The 20,486-nt window shown below is 36.6% G+C and overlaps 1 protein-coding gene across 1 annotated transcript in view; it reads right to left on the reverse strand.

Moving 5' to 3' along the window:
- Positions 1 to 20,486, reverse strand: part of ADGRV1 (adhesion G protein-coupled receptor V1) — a 263,198-nt gene that overhangs the window by 23,487 nt on the left and 219,225 nt on the right. Inside the window, exon 90 of the mRNA XM_018072867.2 lies at positions 14,256 to 14,377. Coding sequence (XP_017928356.1) covers positions 14,256 to 14,377 — 122 coding nt within the window. The remainder of the gene's footprint in view (positions 1 to 14,255; positions 14,378 to 20,486) is intronic.

Genomic DNA, 20,486 nt, shown 5'->3' on the forward strand with positions numbered 1-20,486 from the left:
AACAAATAAATACCCTTACATCTTTTCAGTATTTATGCAGTGTGATAAATGGAAGGCTTCACTTTCAATGAAAAGACCTTGTTGGGACATTGAAATCAAGATTTTTTTTCCAGCATTCTAATGAAAGGATCTCATAGAACATGGTATAAGTTTAATTTTACCATTTAAGAGAAGGGGATACAGTAACCTTACACCTTTCTCCTTTCCTAGGATTATTTTTGCCCTGTTGCCTTTCTGGGGTCAGCAAATGAATGAAGACAGCAGTAAAGATACGTATGGGCCTATGAAAGTAACTTCTGATCCTCTGGCTCGGCAGTGCTGGTGATGAGATCACTCAGTGGGATAGGATGAAGCAACCTACAAAACACATCTAAATCCCAAACTGCATGACATTTCTATCCTCTACACAAAGTCTTTGAGTATTGACATGATGACTGATTCTTGGTTTTATTAAAAAAATTACTGGACCATTTAACATCTACTTAAACAGTGTTTTGAAAAGCTGTGGTATACAGCATAAGGGCTTTTATGCGACTAAAGTTAATAAAAATAATCTTTTCATGCACTAGGTGGTCCAGTCTATGCAAGTCACACACAGAAATCACATTACTGTCAGAAGGCTACAAATATGTTTGTGGAATTTATTTGTTTTTATTTATTTATCTTGTATTTGTGCAGGTTTTGTATTTGTACAGTGCAAGAAGAAATTTCCAGATACAGTTGACACCATTTGGTGTTAAGTAACTTGGTGTTAAGTATTGCCTTATTTTCTTCTGGTCCATGCTAGGTATTTCAGCTGTTACAAATCATTTTTACACACTAAGCCAAACTGTGGCTAAACAGTGTGTGCTATTTGTCAATGGAAATTAGGGTGGAAATCTGAAGCAATCCAAAAAGAGATGTTTCCAGGAAGAGGAGGGCCTTTATTTAGATTGTCCTGATAATCATTTATCCCAAAGCTCCTTGTACTTTCTACTGTTACAAGGATTTAATGCTTTAGTAGCACTAAATTTGTCTTCCATTTAGAAAATATAATCCATTCAAAAAAACACACTTGTGGCAATACAGACTGAGAGATTGGTAGTAATGTGGTTTTATTGAACTAAGCACAAACCTGGAATGTAGGAGCCATTAAGCTTGCTTCCTTTATTAGCAAATATGCTGGCCCCACAAAAGTCATTTATCTTCCCATTTTTTTATTCCAGCCATCGATAATAAGATGATAATTCTTATATCTGAAGATTAACAGAATGGTAATTTATGCTGCTGCAGAACAGACATGGCTACCCACAGGATAGGTAAACTACAAAACAAAGATAGTAAATAAAAATAATTTAAATTCAGTTTTGTATATATTATATCATTGTATCCTATCGTAATGATTGCATAAGCAGAAAATTACTCACTGTGCATTCTTTGACATTTCTTTACAACATATGAACTTAAAATTTATATTATGGTAGTGATAATACTGCATTTCTCAAGTTTTTGTATCCATACTTTCAAATTTCAGCAAGTTTGTCCAAATACACCAAGTAAGATGTGGTTTTCTACAAATATTTTCTGAGATGAAAAACTATCAAAATTTTCATTAATTTAAATATTTCTAAAATTTTGTAACAGCTGCCCTAAGGATACTTTCTCAGTTGGTTTTCAAAAGAAAGTAGGACAATTATATTGTTTTTCAAGGGATTGGGATAATAACTTCAGACAAAATTCAGCACACACATCTAGATCGTGGATAAATGACTTTTTACAGTATTTCTACACTGGTTCTTTTAAAAAACCTTCAAGTGATCCAAAAATCTCATCATGACTCCATGGCCTCACTTCCTCCTATACTACTGTAGCCTTCACGAAGGACATCTATGCTGTATTTATCTACAAAGCAAAGGCCCTGTGGAAATGTAGATACAAATTATTTGTTTCTCCTTCTAGATTACCTATTTCTTAGGGAAAAATGAAAAATGATTCTGATACAGGCAAACAAACACTGGGATGGGTGATTGCAGACTTACTTTCTCTACATAGGCAACGTCTAGATTTTATTTTTTTAAAACCCATGCAGAAGTAGACAAAAGCAGGTGCTTAAGGAGAGAGTTGTCTTTGGGATGAAATCTCTGAGTCTAAATACTGAAATGCTATACTAAGTGAAAGCAGGAACCTTACATGTCTGGTGAAGCATCCTCTGGAATCACATTTCCCTCTTTACAGATCATATAAAAAGCCTTTGGAAATCAGTGCATTAAATTAGATGTCTACAGGTGGGGAGTATGACCAACCCTTTTCTGTTCACTGAAGAAAATGAAGCTACAGAATTGAAAGTAGATCTGTAAGTACATACACCTTTTATGAAGTAAAAAAATTCTGTCACATAAGTTGGCCTACCTGGCTAATAATAGGGGATTACAAAAAAGGTAGTGTGAAAATAACAAAGCTTTACAGGAAAGCAGCAGTCTTCATGGTGAGAATCACTCTTATCTTGTTATCTTTCAGAAGCCAGGAATAAGAAAAAGGTCGTGCAAGAGCTCTGCTCCACTGAGAAAAGGAATCACTATGTATATTAAAATACCCATTTTCTCTTTTCTGGAACTCAAAAGATTAATCCCAGAGGGTGATGGGTGCATAAGAAATACAGAAATTTCAAAATATGCCACTAGCTATGCAGAATATCTGAGTCTATTTAAGAATGTGTCACAATTTTCACCCTTCTTCACTGTTTCACATTTTTTAAAGCACAATCACATTCTCCAGTAGATTATGTGCTTTACTTACTCACACTTGCACACACCCACATACAGGAAATTAGATGATAGCCCCCTCAAAACTAAGGTTTCTACTCAATCTCCTTTGAGAGGATATAGAAAGAAAAAAGAAAAAATGTCAGTGTGGTTCCCAGTTTTGCAATTGAGGATCTTTGTCACTAAAACTCTTCACGACTCTGTTGTAACAGCAAAACAACATATCTGGAGATTTAAACAAACAATCAGCTGACAGTACAAGTAGATTTGGTGCTTTTTCTAAATCCAATTGACCTTTGTAAAGGCAAAGGCAAAAAAGCAATACTTGACATTTTGCTCAAAATAAAGAAAACATAATTTAGTGATTTTCATCCAACTGTGGTTAGCTCCAGCTTCACAGTTGCTCAACTCCTTCCAGACCCAAATGATTTGCAGTCCTCACATCCATTAGAAAGCTCCTGAGAAAGTTACTACTAAGCAGTTATACTCAGATCTCACATTTAACTGTTGACACATTCCTCTGGAGGAAAAAATCCATCACCAAAATTCAACACAAAAAGAAAACGCTTGCCACATTACATTGACATACTTTCAAACAAACTGACTTTGAAATTAATTTACAACAGTACAGTTAACATGTTCCTTAAATTCATGGACCTTTTGTTAGAAGAAGGAAATACTGAAAATCTCAAAGAATGTATGAGATCACAGCCACACTCTGTTTATGAGCAGGTTGGATATTTAACTGTTTGCCCTTACAAATCTCAGGTGTCAGAGCACTGTGCTAGTCATCATCATCATCATCATGGCTAGGCTTTGTGAACGAAGATTTGGGAAGGGCTCTGCCCACGCTAGTAGTTGCAGGAAAACTGAATGTAACTTTGAAAGATGCTCTGTACCCTCACACCACATTGCCTCCTGAACAGAACTGAGGTGTTGGAACTCAAAGAGTTCTTCTTAGTCAGAGTAAACTCTGAAAAGAGACTGAGGTCTCTAAAAAAAATTAAGATACACTGTTTTGCATGCAAGACGACTCTAGTGTGATTATATGGCTGCTAGGTCAGCATGCACACAGACAGTAGATAATAGATAACATGTGAAATGCTTTCAGGCTTCTGAAATAAGATTTCCAAATCCCTGATCACCATTTAATACCGTTTTTTTCTATTCCTACCATATACATAATTAATTATTTGGACCAATGGACTCAGAAAAGTCCAGAGGATCCCAAATAATGCATCACCAGTACCTTTTATAATGGCATTCAAGTTACTGTTGGGTACAATGTTAGTGTCACATTTGCTTCCTTCTGTATTATACTGCTGATTTGCATTTGTCCTGAGATAAAGTAATACACTCATCCCAGTTTCTATTTCTTGTTTATATATAACTTCTCAACTTATAGCAGAAATTCTTTCACTATCAGTATCTTAGTGCATAATTCTGCACTTAGTGTTGTTGGATATCATACAATTACTATTAAGTCATTCCACAGACTAAAAATCATCCATTTTATTGTGTAGGATACATCAGTCCTCTGAATAACCAGTAATATCTAAATCTGTGTAATCGAAAAACTGTATTAGCATTTTTCTGCCATGCTCATAATGAAAATTCAAGTGAAGATTATTATCAAGCTGCAATATTACTATTTTTTTACACTTTTCCCATTTTATTTTAACCATATTTTTCCCTTTGCTCCTCCAATTTTGTTGCAAAACCTGCCTATGAGTTGAACAGATTTCGTGCTTTTCTTTTGTCTAGGTTAGCAGATAATGACCTGGATTAGTATGCTAACTTCACTATATCCAAGCCAGATTTTATTTTTAAGTATCTGATCTTTAACTGTAAAACTGATATCTAACCAATGGGCTTTTAGTTGTCAAAATCAAAATATATTTAGTATAGAATATGTAACTGAACCAATGTTGTGGCACAAAAAGGTTTTTCCGATGTATAGAAGTCTCCTCGCCTTAATGAAAGATTCTTTGCTTATTCTATTCCAAACCACTTTTGAGTTAAAGGCAAACTATTTCCATATCATGTCACTGTTTTACAGAGTCACTGTTTCTTTTGGCAACTACCTCCTCTTTAGTCTTGATGTGACCTGGCAGAGCCCACAACACTTGTTTGGAAGAAAGCACTTCTAAAAAGAATCCATTGAAGAGTTTCTTTTAGGCTAATTGTCCTGGTTTGGACAATTTCTAATTCCTTAATTCCTAGGTTAGAAAAATCATTATCAACTGTACTTAGAGAATTGCTTTGTCCTCACTGGAAAATAAGCATTTATTTTTTATGTGCATACAGATTAATAGCACAAATGCTTTTTTTAAGTGCTGTTAGGAGAAGCTGCCAAAGACTGATTTCACTGATGGTTTCAAGATATTTCAACTGTGTCTAGATGAGAAAACTTGTTAAATGGTCTGTATTTTTTTTAAGTTTGGAACTCCTTCTGAACTCACACTGGTTGCTCTATGCAGTAACTATTTTACCCACATGAGGGAGGTTTGTTTATGAACTATTCTATAAGAGGCATGAGATTTGATTCTCTAAGGACTTAACTGATCGGACTTTATTTTTCCCAGTTTGTACACATTTTTCATACCCTCTTCTGTCCTCTTCTCTTACCAACTCAAAAAGTCATCTACAAATCAAGGCTCAGTGATGTTCCTTTAACTCATATTCATTCCACACTCAGCAGATGGAAAACATTGTAAAAATATAAACAAGTTCCAAAAGTAACACCTGTTTAAAATGTATTCTATGTCAAGGATAAAATTAAAGACAAAGAGGTCTTTATGTTGCATACAGTATTTCAGGGGAAAAAAAGTCAATTAAGGCAATCTTTACGGAATTCCAATTATTTCAGTGTCATTTCAGAATGAAATTTTAGCTTATCATGGTTTCTGCTAAACTTGCATGTCATTAATATGTTGAGTAATAATGAAACTATGAGAGATTAAATCAGTAAAGCTATTTACTTTTTCTGCGGTAGTTGCCTGGAGTCCACTGAAGCAGTACATAAAATAAGGAAAATATTTTTTTTTAACATGAACTTTATAATTCCCTGAACAAGGCTTCATCTGTATTTATTAGGAAGAAAAGGAGAAAACATCCTCTCATACTGCTGAAACATCAGGCTTGTACAACACAGAGGGTTCTTGTGCAGGAAATGTGTGGGTGGAAGAAAAGGGAATGGTTCTTTTCCTAGAGGCTATTAAAACTTCACACGCATTTATTTCTCAGAAACATTCAGATCAGCCTCCATAACATAATGATGTTCAGCAGGAAGACATATATGCACAGAGACCACCCTGCAGTGCTGAAACATGAGAAACCAAATCCACTGCTCCAAAGATGGCTAATGTCTTATCTAAACTTTCTCATCTATACAGTTTCCAAGTTTTGGAGGTTTATCATTAGCTCCATAATATTCAGTGCTTCCTTAAAAACTGATGACCTCGGGTACCATGGGGGTGTTTGTCTATCACAATGAGTGGGTTGAGGATAAACTTTCCACATATCAAATCATAGAACCAGAGGAAAACTGACTAGATGGGCCCTTGGGAGGCCATTCAGTCAACTGAGAGTGTCAGTCCACTGATTGGGTCTGTATCACCTTGCCTAGCTGAACTTTAAAACCCTGCAAAAGTGAAGATTCCAAACATCTCTAGGAAACAGGTCTAGTTCCATACCTCCTCCTAGTGAATTATTTTTCCTGATATCCAGTCTGAACCTTCCATGCAACAGCTTGCAGCCATGTGCCCTTGCTGTTGTTACCTGGTGCTATCAAGAAAGCAGAAGTGTATGACAATGTAACTTTTTAACTACCTTCCAAATATTTGTATGCTGATATTATATTTTCCATTGCTGTCCTCCTCATCTGACTAAATAAACCTTCTAAAGGTTAAAGCCTGTTCCTTCAGGCATTGTTAAAAGGACATGTGCTCCATCCAGGCCTCTGACCACTGTGGACCTTTCCCTGGATCCTCACCAGTTTCTTCACATGTCTCATGAAATGGAGACTCCAAAACTGGATGGAGTGTGGCTTTGCTAGCTATGAATGGACACACATGATAACTCAGTCTGTTGGCTAAATTCCTCCTGGTACAGCCTGAATGTGCTTTACCTTATTTCCAAGATGAATTCCATTTTCCCTAGCACTGTCAGACCCAAATTTCCTGAAGTTATGCTCTGCCTTCTTCAAATTTGAGAGTAATGCTATCCTTTTACTTGCCATCATGCTCATCTTCAGTCACCATAATTTTCAAAAATAGGCTAACAACCACATGATCAGATCTTTCAGCACTTTCGGATCAATCCCTTTCAGCCCCACCAATTAATGGTCTTGAAATAATGGTACACAAATTAGTAGTCTGGATTTAAAGGAAAAAAAAGATACTGATTTTACATTATTATACCAAAATACTTCTTTCACCTGGTGTACCACGGTGAATTTATGCTTATACTTTTGGTCTGTGCTTGGCCCCAGCCACCTGCAGTAGTTTATATTCTCCCTGCCAAGTTCACTGATAAAACAGTGAATTCGTCCTTGGAGGGAAAACTTCTGTATAAACTGTTTTAATTGGTGTTCTGTGATTGGCTGGTTGTCCTCCAAGGCCGCTTGAAGGAGGAAGTGAGGAGGAGGGGAGGAAGGCTCGACCCCCAACTCAATTAGAAAAGACCCCCAAAGCATACTGCGTGTGCGTGAGGGGATTTCCAAAGTTCTCACGCATGCACAGAAGAGATGCACTGACATAACCGGGAGGTGGGACTGAGGGCCTCTGGCTGGGCAGTGCTGGCCACACCTGGGAGGTTGTGGTCACTCAGTTAATTGTATAAAAGTAGATAGTGCTTTCTTGGAAGGAAGGTAACTTCACACCAAGGACAACATTGCCTTTGGTGGGGACGCCTGCCAGTTTGTGAACTCACTGACTCTCCAAGGATGCAGCTCCTGCTATGGGTAATTATAGACATGCTAGGTCGGTAAGATAACTTTATGGGCAACAGCTGGGGAACTGGGGAGGTCGTGCTGGGGGCTTATTTCTCTCCTCCTTTCTCCCTTTTGGGTTTGCTTGTTTTGTTGGTCACCTCTTGGTAATAAATGTTGGGTTTTGTTAAGCTTTTAATGGTGTCATGGTTTTCAGGCTTCAGCATGTTCGAACCCCTCCCTAATACACCTGGGTTATTGAAAAAAAGAAAGAAAGAAAAAAAGAAAAAAAAACTATTTATGGTGACACAGAGAGACTGGCAGCAATGCAAAATAAAAGGCAGATGATTTATTACAGATAGTAAACCAACTTGTTTTTATTCTATTCACTACTGTAAGAGAAGTCAACTCTTAACAACAGACGTGAAAGAAGAAAAGAACACACTTAATTAGAAGTCCTTTTCAGTGGCCATGTTCCACTGATTGCAGCAGTACATGCCACAGTTGCATTTCCTATTTGCAAACTGCTTTGTCATCTTCTACTTCAAAAAACTGGTGTTTAGAGATTTTTTTCTCAAATATATTCTTAATGTAAAGTTCTTCAAGAATGGATGAAGGAACTTTTTAGGCACTGAAAGACTTAAAATGTTATTTAATTACCATATTTGTTTTTTAAAAAATACATTCTAGTCACATTTTTCTATTTTACGTCAGTGACTGAGAAGTCTAAATGTTTTTGAGTGATGATTGGTTGAAAATCCAGTAAAACAAAGCCCACATCAGTACACTCTTTCACTGCACACTATTTGAAGTTTTACTATGCATTATTCTGCATACTTTCATCACTAAAAACACAGCTTTACATACAAGCTACTCTCTTCTGACATAAATTTTTCCTGTATATTTAAGAGATATTTAGTTCTATCCTAACAATGCTTCCTATGTTTACCTGACACCACACACTTTTTTCTTTGTTTTGTCTCCAGCTATAAACTGAATTTGGGTCCATTATGCAACGACTTGAATAGCTAAATGGAATCTTTTACCATAATTTCAGAAATAATTACAGGAAAAAGGGTGTTAGAGTACATTTCAGGTGGTAACTAGGAACACTGAGCATTCTTCTTTAAGAAGGAAGTCATAAACACAGAGAAAGGGATATAAAACTGAACATTGCATTGTTGTGATTCACTGAATAATCAAGTCTCTTGGACAGTTTTGTATGTTTGTGTGTATAATGCATGCCAATGTACTGTCCAATCAGGATTACATCCCAGAATTTTACCTGATGATGTCAAAAGGTGTGACATCAAAAAGTTATAAGCTTTATTTTAGTTATTTTTACTTTAAAAAAAATTTACAACCTGAACAAAGTTTCAAGGTTTTTTACTTTAACAAAAATAACTTCTTTTCCTACTGCTTTTTTGTTTAATTATTAAATAAATAAACAGTACTTAATATACTGTTGTGTTTTCTTCCAGGTAAGAATTCAAACCTCCAGAAACAGCATAAAATCTGCTTTACTGCACAGATGTCAAAATGCAGTGCTTGCTTTGGATGTGTATTTTATTTTGCTTCTGGGGCATGAATTCTTTGAGCTGTGTTTAACTGTGTTTTGTTTATACCCACAGCTGACAGAAGAAGATTTCGTATTGCTTGGACTATAGCTACTTGAACACACATATGTGCTTTTGTTGATATTCTGCTTGTAGTTCAACTTATCTTGGCATTACTATGATACCTTCATTGAATTTTGTCAGGCTTATCTGCAGTATGGCATCACTTTTTGCAAAATCTGTAGGCAGCCTTTTACAACCCACCACATTTACTCCCATCTCATCTCTGTCTAGTACTGGATTTTGTTTACTTTTGTGTAGCTTTGATTATCAGAACCATTGCATGGGATCTTCTAGTCCACCTCTGATTCATCAGAGCAGACGCTTTAGGAAGATACCATAAGAAACAGGAAGTGAGCCTATTTATAGCAGTAGCCTGCTCTGTGACCCTTGACTACATTTCAGAGTTAAACAGTATGTTCTAGGAAGAAATACATATTTCATTTGAAACTGGTGCTGGCATAAGCTTTATAAACTGCATACTCTTGCTTATATTCTTCCCTGTACAACATAATGCAATAACTTACTCTCTACTGTCTTCTTACTATCACAATATGTGGTATTTTTTAACTTTTCTTTTTTTTGCTTCTAAAACCGTTCTCTATTGATTTCTCTTATCATATTTATTTTCTGCTGTTCCTTAAATAGGGTATTTGATTCCTATATTTCCTATATTGTAGGTATTGACAACAAATCTACTAGCTTTCTTCACTGTTTTACCTCCTTTTGTAAAGCTAGCCTTTGCTCTCATTCTGGTTTCACCCAGTTATTTCAATTAATGAAGTTTTGTGAATCACATTTTCTCCACTCAATGTCAGGTTTGGATGTGCACCTGTTCACTTGTTTTCTGTATGCCCATATTTCTTGTTAAAGCTACCAAAGGCTTTTCAGATATTCCTTATATGTTATATTATTTCAGATAATATATATATTCTGAAACACCTCTTACTGTAATCCACTACAAATAAGTTGACTTTTCAAAATGTTGTATTAGGCAAGTCAGCCCATTCACCCAGTTTGGAAAACCACGAATCAACTCTTACTTCTAGACTTTTCCTGTGTTTCTTGGGAAGAAGTATTTCACATGTAGCACTGATGCTTACTACGTGGGCATGAGTCATCCTGGTGTGCTCAAACACAGAACACACAAAGTCATTTAACCCTTATCTGCATCATCCAAAATAATACACTGGATTTTTTAAATACTGTAGTTAATAATGGGATACCTCCCAGTTACAATTTACTTTTCTCCTGATATAAATTGCTTGGAATTTTAATACTATTGATGGATAATATTTCAGTATTTCATAAGAATAGAGTTTTTATTCAAAATTACTTATTAAAAAAATTAATTAATTTATTGCTCAGAGAAGAGTGTGGTGGGGCTTAGCACAAGGTACAGGAAACCAAGACAGGGGTAGCTATGGGATATTTAATACCTTGCTGTTTGCAGTGTAAATACACTCTAAATTATAAAGATAAAGGACAGAGGTGTGAAGCACAGTGGAAACACAGGCAAAGAAAAATCAAGATTATATTAAGTCAGCTTGAGAGAATAGCCTGAGAATGCGTCTGAAGCCTCATCTCTACCCCTCTGCAAACAATGGGAAGAGATCCACCCACTGCCCTGAACTTTGGATCCACTGAACACAAACATGCTGCTGACAACGTCAGCTGCACAAACCAGAAACACTCCCCTAATGGCATGAAAAACATGTCAGTCACTAGGACAGCTCTGGCACATGCAAACCAGCTTGTGAAATCCCAGCCTTCAGAGAGAAGCACTTAAGACAGAAGCTTCCGCTTCCACTCCTGACCCCAGCGAATAAATATTTTGTGAATAAATCCATGATGACAATCCTATGTTAAGAAAGAAGGTTTCTTTCTGTTTTGCAAGTGAAAAGATAAGGAACCAAGGCTTTTTGCATGAGAGCATGGAGTATGTTTCTACAGCGCAGATGCTGTGTGGATAGGATAATTGGGAACATACTGCCAAGGAACTCACAACATCAGATATCCCAAACATGCTTCTTATTATTTTCCTTTCATGCTTGTCTCAATGTACTTTTTATTTTGTAAATCAATTATTGCTCTTCCATACATCTCTTTGAATATTTATTCCTGAAATTACAGGGAAAGGGTTGCTTTCCCCTGCATCCACTAGAATAGCTTATACTATAAACTTGTCTCTGATGGGAACCATTTCCCACAGGAAGTGCTTGGAAACTATTTGTCCTTAGTGGATGATTTTTCTAGCAAGTGCATTTCCTAGGAAATGCATGTCATAAGGCTAAACAAATACAACAGATAACATTCAGTGTCCTTTCAGTCTCCTGCACGGAACCCATTTTGAGATGCAACACATTTTAATAGGTCACGTTCTGCTTTTTTACACAGTCCATAGCTCCTGAGCAGCAGGGAAGCAGCTCTCTGCTTCTTGTAAATTATTTCATGTTCTCTCTTCTGTTGTGAAAAAGCTCTTAATGAACACTGAATTGCTTTTCAGCTGAAACAGGGCATGTTGTATGACAGAAATGCCCACCAATGAATGGTAAAACCACCTTTCATTGCAGAAAAAAACCACCTAATTTTAACAATCACTATGAATTCTGAGAGCTGATAAAGACATAGAATGAGATGTTTCTATTGACACTGTTATGAAAATGTGTTATCCACTCTTAAGTCCCCATTTCCTTTCCCAATCACAAACAGACGGCCTGAGACTAAATCTTCAAAGGACACTGGACATGACTGTCCACAAGCTGGATAAACCTGGCTCTGCAGAGCCTGCAGGTCAGAATGATCCTCAGCAGGGACTGTGTGTCCCCTGAGACCAACCCCTCCTCAGTGGGAACACGGTCTGAAAAAGCTTTATGAAGCTGCAGCTGCCTACAGCAAACCACTCGTTTTTTCAGTATTTGTAATACACAATTTTCTTCTACACAAGCACTTTGCATAGATATTTTTTCTAAGTAAGTTCATTAGTTTATCTGGTTATTTATGAAAAGCATAGATTAAGAAAATTTACAGACTTCATCTTGTTTCTTCCCTATTTTTCCTTTCATGCTACGTCTGGTCACCTGAACAAGACATCAGTTTTTTCGTTTCCTGATTAGATAAATTCTAATTTTAAAAGAGGAGAATAATGTACATGGGACGGCTGTTTAAAATGGGGGGGTGTTCCAGGAAATGTTTTTTAACTTGTTTTATAGAGATTTACAAAGCACTGAAGGCAATCATCTACTAAGACAAACAAATTTAAAAACTCTAGTGCTGTGCAAGAGCTACTCTATTTTTTTCAACTTCTTTCAGGTTACTCAACACTAAAAAGCTATCTTTTTTTTTAAAATGTAGGGTAATTTTATACTTTAAGAAATATCATGTAAATAGTTATAAAAGGTAGTGGATACTGTCCTATCATATTTTATATCATAAAACTCCCATTAAAGGATAAACATGTTTTTAAAACATGGACTATAAGTTATCAAGCTTCTCATAGCTGGAAATAAAGTTTTTGTTTACTACTATTTCAGTTGGAGCTCCAGACCTGCATGTTTTAGTTTAAAATAATAAGCAGGAAGAGATCATGCATTTGCAATTTTAACATCTCCTTTCAATAAGGGACCGTGTGTTTTATACTTGAGGTTTTACAAATTCTCTAGGATTAGGAATAACAAAAATAACAGGTTTCTCCTTTTGATGTGGAAGATCAATACTGATGTAATTTGAACAGAGATGCTTCTGCAGATTACCTTCTGCAAGTCCATTGTAATCCACAGTTATTTCCCAGATATTAGGAACTATCATTCAGATATTAGGAACCATCATTAAGGCAGAAGCCAAATTAATTGATAATTAATTCATCCTAATACAAAAAAGACCATATCTATCAGTGAAGCAGAGCCAATATATGTCAATGTATATAGAACAGTTAAAGGACACTGTATACAGAATAATCAAATGTGTTACAAGCAGAATAAGGTACACTTTTTTCCTCAATTTATAAAAAAAAGAATTTATGTTTGAGATGTACTTTTTGAAAATATTTCAATACTTCTTAAGGAAACTCCCACCTTTTGAATTAAAAAATAAAATTAACCTATTTTGTGAAAATACTCTTTTTAAAATAATTTTTATTTGATGGTTTATAAAGATTTTTAATATTGGAAAATAATAAACAGACATTTCTGTTACAAAAATATAAGAGGAGCATATTGGAGGGCAGAAGAATTTGCCCTCCAAAAGTTTTGATATATATTTTTGAAGTTCCTCCTAATTTCACTGTTTTCAGACATCAGAGGCATTTCTCATCTGTGATATACTAACCTCTATTCCATAAACAATTCTGCAATGTGCAGTATGCAATGTAGTAGTGAGCCCAGTGGAAGCATTTATACGTGTAAAATTTTGCAACGGGTTATTTACATTTTTTATAGCTACTGTTCAACTTCTAATTTATATTTGTTTCCTTTTTCAATAAAAGATCTTTGCTTTACCAATACGTATGCTGTATTGAGAAAAACCAAGCCCCAAAGCTTACGTCTCACAATGGAAAAAATTCAGTATTAGGTCTATAGAATCTAAAATATTTGCTATTTTTTTAATTAGAGTTAACAGATACAGAAAATACTCAGTGCTTTTGCAAAGGCTGCAGATATTTTAGTTTTACTGCCATAATTATCTCAGTAAGACTTTACATACAGAAGCAAGCAATTTTCTTTCCCAGTGTAGCAGCTATGAAATTCAATTTATTGCAATTACATTGCTATTGTTTCAAAACAATGCATCCCTTGCTTGAATATGCATTCCTTGTGTCAGTTTGGGAAATAAATAGAATACATAATTAACACTTTCACTGTGTCACAGTGTATTACTGGATGTCATTCAGCTGGTGAAGTCAAAATGACAAACACGAATAGAGGAGAAGCCCTCCAGGTCTGCAGAAAGATTGAGGCAACAGGCTCTTACCTGCAGGCTGTTGAAGATGATGAAGAAGACCAGCATCCAGAGCTGCTGGTAAGCCATGTGCAGTCCTCCCCACAGCCAGGTGATGGAAATCAGGGCAAAGAGGTACAAGACCAAGGGGATCTCTGTAAACCACAAACACAGTATTTCAGCCGGTGTGCCCTGAGAAAAACACTTTTTAAAGCATTACTGACACAGGACCCAGGTTTTTTTGCTGTCTCTGGCAAACCTTGGAGCTTGTTCTCCAGTGATGGGTAGCCCCTCTGCTGCCCTAGTCGGGTGGGGGTCCCAGGGCTTTTGGGACTCCATCTCAACATCAAGAGACCAGCAGAAGGGCACGACAAGTGGACTGAGAGATGTGAGGGGCATGGGGTCACAGCCCAGCTCAGCAAACCAGGCATGGGTGCTTTGCAGGTGGGAAGAACACACTTGGAGTTGGAAAATATGCAGAACTTGGAAGAAGCATGGAAGAGCTCTTGGCAAGCTCAGAAAATTTTGAGAGGAAATGTATTTCTAAGAATTGAGAGGAAAGGGAATAGAAGAAAATTATTATGGATACATAAACTGCCCCAACTCTGGCCACATATAGAATTATATTGAAATTATAAGAATAGCTTATTCTTTGATTTGTTGTTACTTTCCCCTTCAAGTCAAACATAAGAAGGCAGCTGACCCCATAAAACTTAAAGTGACAACCTCCACTCAGTCAAGGAACTCCCCAAGACAGACTTTGAAGTAGTTAACTTCATTCACCTTCAAAAATACATGCAGAGTCTCTCTTTAAGCAGCACCCACACATACAGCTGCATTTTATATTCTCTACTGTATTTACAGCATAAAAGATTTCAGGCATGCTGTCAGGAAGATGTCTGCCAGTATGGACAAAGTTCGCCAAAAGGAAAGCAGAAGTTAGTTTTTGCCTGCACACGTTCCTCCCACTGACAGAAGCCAGCCCCCTGTGTTCACTGTGTTTGCAGCAGAACTCAAAGTCCATGTTTGTCAGGTCTGCACACCTCGGGGGCAGAGGTGCTTGGCCAGGTATTGCCCCTCCCTGCATTAGTCATGCAGCATCAGCAAAGAGTGGAGACGTGCTTTTGACAGGCATCGTTCCAGGAACAGCAGTTTGGGTTTGGCTTACACCGAGAAAGCACTTACTATTTGTACAGTATTAAACAAAATTGCTAAAGGACTCCGAAAGTCACACAAACATAACATTTTAACAAGAAAAAGTGTAAAGATGCCTGCTTTTTGCAACATATTGGTAAAATTTATGACAATATTACTTTATTGGTAACAATTGTTTCATTTTCAGTACTGTAAAGAGTTAATACAGAGTTGAAACTCTGGCAGTATTTAAAGCCTCAGCTGTTTGAATTCTCTTCACCCATTTTATTCAGATAATTTGTTGTATTTTGATCAAACAAAAGCTCAATAACTAGAATAAACATATCAGAAAATAAGCAACAAATACTTTAAAGTTTGTAAAATCAGCATTGCACAAAGGAATGGGACGCCAATAAATAGGCTTGATATGAACCAAAACAGACAGTCTAATTATTTGAAAATCAAACCAACAGCCCCCTCCCACACTAACTCAAAGGGTGATTCTGAGTAGATGAACCTTAACTGACAGGACTTTAAGTCCAAGTGCAAGCAGTTACCTCTAGTCTACTTGGATAAATCTGAGCAGATAAGACTGGCCTGGAGCAGTCAGCTCAGCATCACTGTGACGTAACTGAAACACTGTCAAGCAGTTCTGCTGAGTATTAAATAACCAAACTGCGCTGGTCCACAATTTTTCAACATAGCTATCACACCATTTTTTAGTACCAGGAATGATGGAAGGTTTTATTTAAGCAACAGGCAGTGCACCTACTCCTTAAATTATACTTTGTACTCTGAAATTGTCAATTTTCTGTTTCTTCTGTCTGTGGAGTTAGAACTACTCCTTAACTTTATGTATTCAGTCTGCTTCAATATAAAACTGTCAAGTAGGCTACCTGAACGTTTTCTTCTTTCCTTCCACATCTGATATTACAGATAAAATCCTCCAGGACAATGACTCTGAGCAGTGAAAAATGCTAAATCAAATAGAAATTAATAAAACTGCAAATTATTAAATAATATTAATGTTCTAAAGCGTAATGCAGAGTGTGTCTTTGCAGCAAACATCTACATGATTTAACTGTGGAAAATCAAGAATAAACTGTGTTTTCATAGTGTATCCAAATGTTTGTATTCTCATCACTGTTGGTCATTGTGTTTCATTTTTTTCCAATAAATAGGAAAGTCAATAAATGAAGAAATTAAATAGTACAGCTTTAATGATTTTCTGAGTTTACCTACAAATATTTACTATGTGTCTTCTCCTTAGGTTGTTAAACCAATAATGCAAATTTAATTGCTTTAATAGTTCTTGGCTAGACATGAATACCTACTGCAAAACCTGAAAGTTCTTTACAAACAATTTTTCCCAGATGATTGGGGAGAATATATTGCTTCACAGAAGCAATATACTGGTAATGGGATTTTGTAACAAAAAAAAAATAATAACAGATTTCTTTCATAAAGTTCAAAGAAGAAAAGGCCACCACCACCACCATGCAATCAGTAACTCATGACCAAATATCTGATTCCATATTGGTAATGTTAAACGTGCAGAATTTAACAGTATCTGATATTGAAGGTCAGAAAGCTGGTAGGTAAATATCCATGAAATCCAACTGGACAAAATTGTTCATTGGTAATTTGTAGAAATAGGAAGCAACAAACCTGTTAGAATATTATTTTTGGTTAACTTATATTTTTTGATCTGCTGCTGCTTTTGGCAAGGAAATTTTGAAGTTAAAGGATACCTCCTAAAAGAAAAGCACACTTCCCATTGAGCATAAAGAATACATCATCACTACTACAAAATCATAGAAGATTGGCCTCTCTAATCTTTCCATTAAATCTCAGGTTTTTGGCAAACTTTCTCATACATCTTTATGACACTTTATGGCATAATCAAATGAAAAAATCAGACACCTTATTATAGCTTATGCTATTATAGTTATTCAGGGAACATGGCAAATCCCAGAACAACAGCAAATCACAGGAAAAAAAAAAAAGAAAGAAAACTTTGAACCTACTTATCTCCACATAATAAAATTATTTAGATTCACTATGTAAAATTGAGTACTAAATTTGCAACTATACAGTCATAACTCATGCAATTAACTCACTCCTGCAGATTTCTTCAAAGGAAAAAAGCTAATTTGGACATGTAAAGCACAGTGGAACAAATCTAAATTATGTAAGTGCAGTTGATGCATTTAAGTTATTATCTAATTCGGATCTTTATTTCAGCTTGTAATTATGCTTGTGCATTTTGTCCTAACTGTATTTGTAAAAAATCTTGGAGGCAAAGATTTTTTTTTTCTCCTAATTACAAAAAAAGAAAAGCTCCTGGAGCACTATAAAGATTAAAATATTATATCCAATATGTGTGATGAATATTGTGAATACTGTACATAACTTTTAGTTCAGAAGTAGCCAACATCTGGTTCTTGATTTCTAGGTGCATATTGTCATCTCAAGATGAAAGCATTCCTTCAATTTACTGTTCCTTTGATTCTTTAGATACATTATATATGTCTTATAATTCAATATAAAGACTTTAGCATATATATCACAGGATAGGGAAGACATGACTCTGCATGTTTACACATACATTCTCACTTGCAATCAAAAGCCCTGTCCTCAGCATCATTTCCTGAGCATAGAAGCATGTTTGGAATGTTCTGCACTTGCATTTTGTAGGCTTATTTGTTTCTTGAGAAGATCAGATGCTAGTAGGTATAGGTGGACCATCCAGCATGTTCTGTCATGACCAGGAATTCCACACTGCTAAGGCAATAAATATATTTGGGAACTGGATATAGATGATGTTTAAGGTCTCTTCTAGTGCAAACCACTTTATGATTTTATATTAAAGAAGTTTATATGAAAGAACATGCAAGAGGGTAGTTAAAATTTTACAGCTAAATATCTAAGGCATTCTTCATGAAGTTCTATTTTGGCAACATAAAGTTTTTATCTTTACATTAACTCTGGCATTTTTACAATTATGATATCTGACTCAGTTAAGTTCTACTGCATATTTATGGGTAGGGCATGAAAATTATGCCAGTTCAATATTCTTTCAATAAATGAAGCTCATCTATACACAAAAGAATTATCAGAAAAAAATGGAAGTGAATTTTCAATTAAAATTGCTCTGTTATGTTTTCAAATATTTCCATGAAATTATGGAAGGTTAGCAAACCGTTAAAAATAAAATATGTATATTTGATTGCTGTCTTATTAATCTCCAATTTCTGTATTTGCATATTAGGACTGCCAAGAAAAAAACACCATTCCTTACACATGCCTATCTCAATCTCCTGTTGCTTCAACCAAATATAACCATCATGCTTTATACCACCTGATTTCCACCAAAAGCAGTCTTTCTTGTTGCAGACTAAAATATTAGTTAACTTAGAGGCTGTTTATCCAATGCATGCTTCTAACTTGGCTCCTGTCAAGGCAAACTTTTGAGAAGGTAGTTTCTGTATACAGTAGAACAGTCAGCCAACAGAACATGTTTGCTCAAAGGCTGGTAAATGGAACCAATACAAACTTAGACTCTTTCAGCAAACTCAATCCTATCTCTGAACAAGTACACCAGAGGCAGAGTTGGCATTCTTTGTAGAAAAAACTCCCAGTTATATCCCTTAGTTTTCCAAGAAAATATTTATCTTTCTACAAACAGACCCTCTTTACAGCTACCAAAGAGGAAATGTTTTCACATATGGTGAAACCCAGCATTGTTATTCTGCTCTTGGTAACAAAACTACACGGGAGTCCCCTCTAGTGTGGGTAACAACAAACTCTCTGCTCATAGGATAGAACAACATAGCAAGAGACAATGCTGCTACCCAAGTTCAGGAAGACGTTTTACTACAGCAGGCAGAATTTATCCTAACAGCTGTAGAAGAATAATGGGGTGGCCCCCCTACACTGGAGTAACTGCATTGGTAGATAAGGGAAGAGCAACTGATGACATCTATCTTGAATTCTCAGAGGCCTTTGACATTGCCCCATACAACATCCTTGTCTTTAAAATGGAGAGATACAGGTTTGACAGACAGACTACTTAACAGATGAGGAACCAGAAGGACGGTCACATCCACAGAATGGCTATCAAGAGCTCCATGTCCAAATGCAGATCAGTATCAAGGGTCTGCACTGGGACCAGTACTGTTCAATACCTTTATTAAAGACATAGACAATGGGACTGAATGCACCCTCAGAAAGTTTGTGGATGATACCAGGATGAGTGTTGCTGTTGATATGCTTGAGGGATGGGACGTCATCCAGAGGGATGCTGACAGCCTGGAGCAGTGGACCCATGAGCAAGACCAAGTGCAAGGTCCTGCACCTGGGAAAGGGAAATCACAAGTATCAATACAGGCTGGGATATGAAGAATTGAGAGTGGTCCTGCAGAGTGGGACTTGTACAGGGGGAGATGACAAGCTGATGACAAGCTGGACATGAGGCGGCAATGCGCACTTTCAGCCCAGAAAGCAAACCGTGTCCTGGGCTGCATCAAACCAGCAGGTAAGGGAGGTGATTTACACTCCCTACTCCACTCTGGTGGGACTGCATCTGGAATGCTGTGCCAAAGATTGGTGTCCCTAGAACAGCAAGGAGATGGACATGTTGGACTGGGTCCAGGGGAGGACCACAAAAAAGATCAGAGGGCTGGAGCACCTCTGCTGTCAACACAGGCCAAGAGAGTTATTCAGCCTGGAGAAGAGAAGGCTCCGCAGCCTTTCAATATTTAAAGAGAGCTTTTAAAAGAGATGGAGAAAGACTTGTTTACCAAGGTCTGTAGAGGCAGGACAAGGGCGAATGCTTTTAATCTGAAAGAGGGTAAATTTAGAATAGACAAAAGGAAAAATATTTTGGCATTGAGTGTGCTCAATGGGAAAGACATGGGAAAGGAATGTTTAGAGAAGCTGTGGTTGCCCCATCCCTGGCAGTGTTCAAGGCCAGGTTGGATGGGGCTTGGAACACCCTGAACTAGTGGAAAGTGCCCATGGAAGTTGGGTTGGAACAAGATGATCTTTGAAGGTCCCTTCCAACCCAAGTCATTCAATGATTCTGTGATTCTGGATGGTTCAGGATGAACCTTCCTTACAGGGTAAGCT

This window comes from Manacus vitellinus, unplaced genomic scaffold (assembly GCF_001715985.3).
Source record: "Manacus vitellinus isolate BGI_N305 unplaced genomic scaffold, ASM171598v3 scaffold_23_pilon, whole genome shotgun sequence".
NCBI classification, from domain to species: Eukaryota; Metazoa; Chordata; class Aves; order Passeriformes; family Pipridae; genus Manacus; species Manacus vitellinus.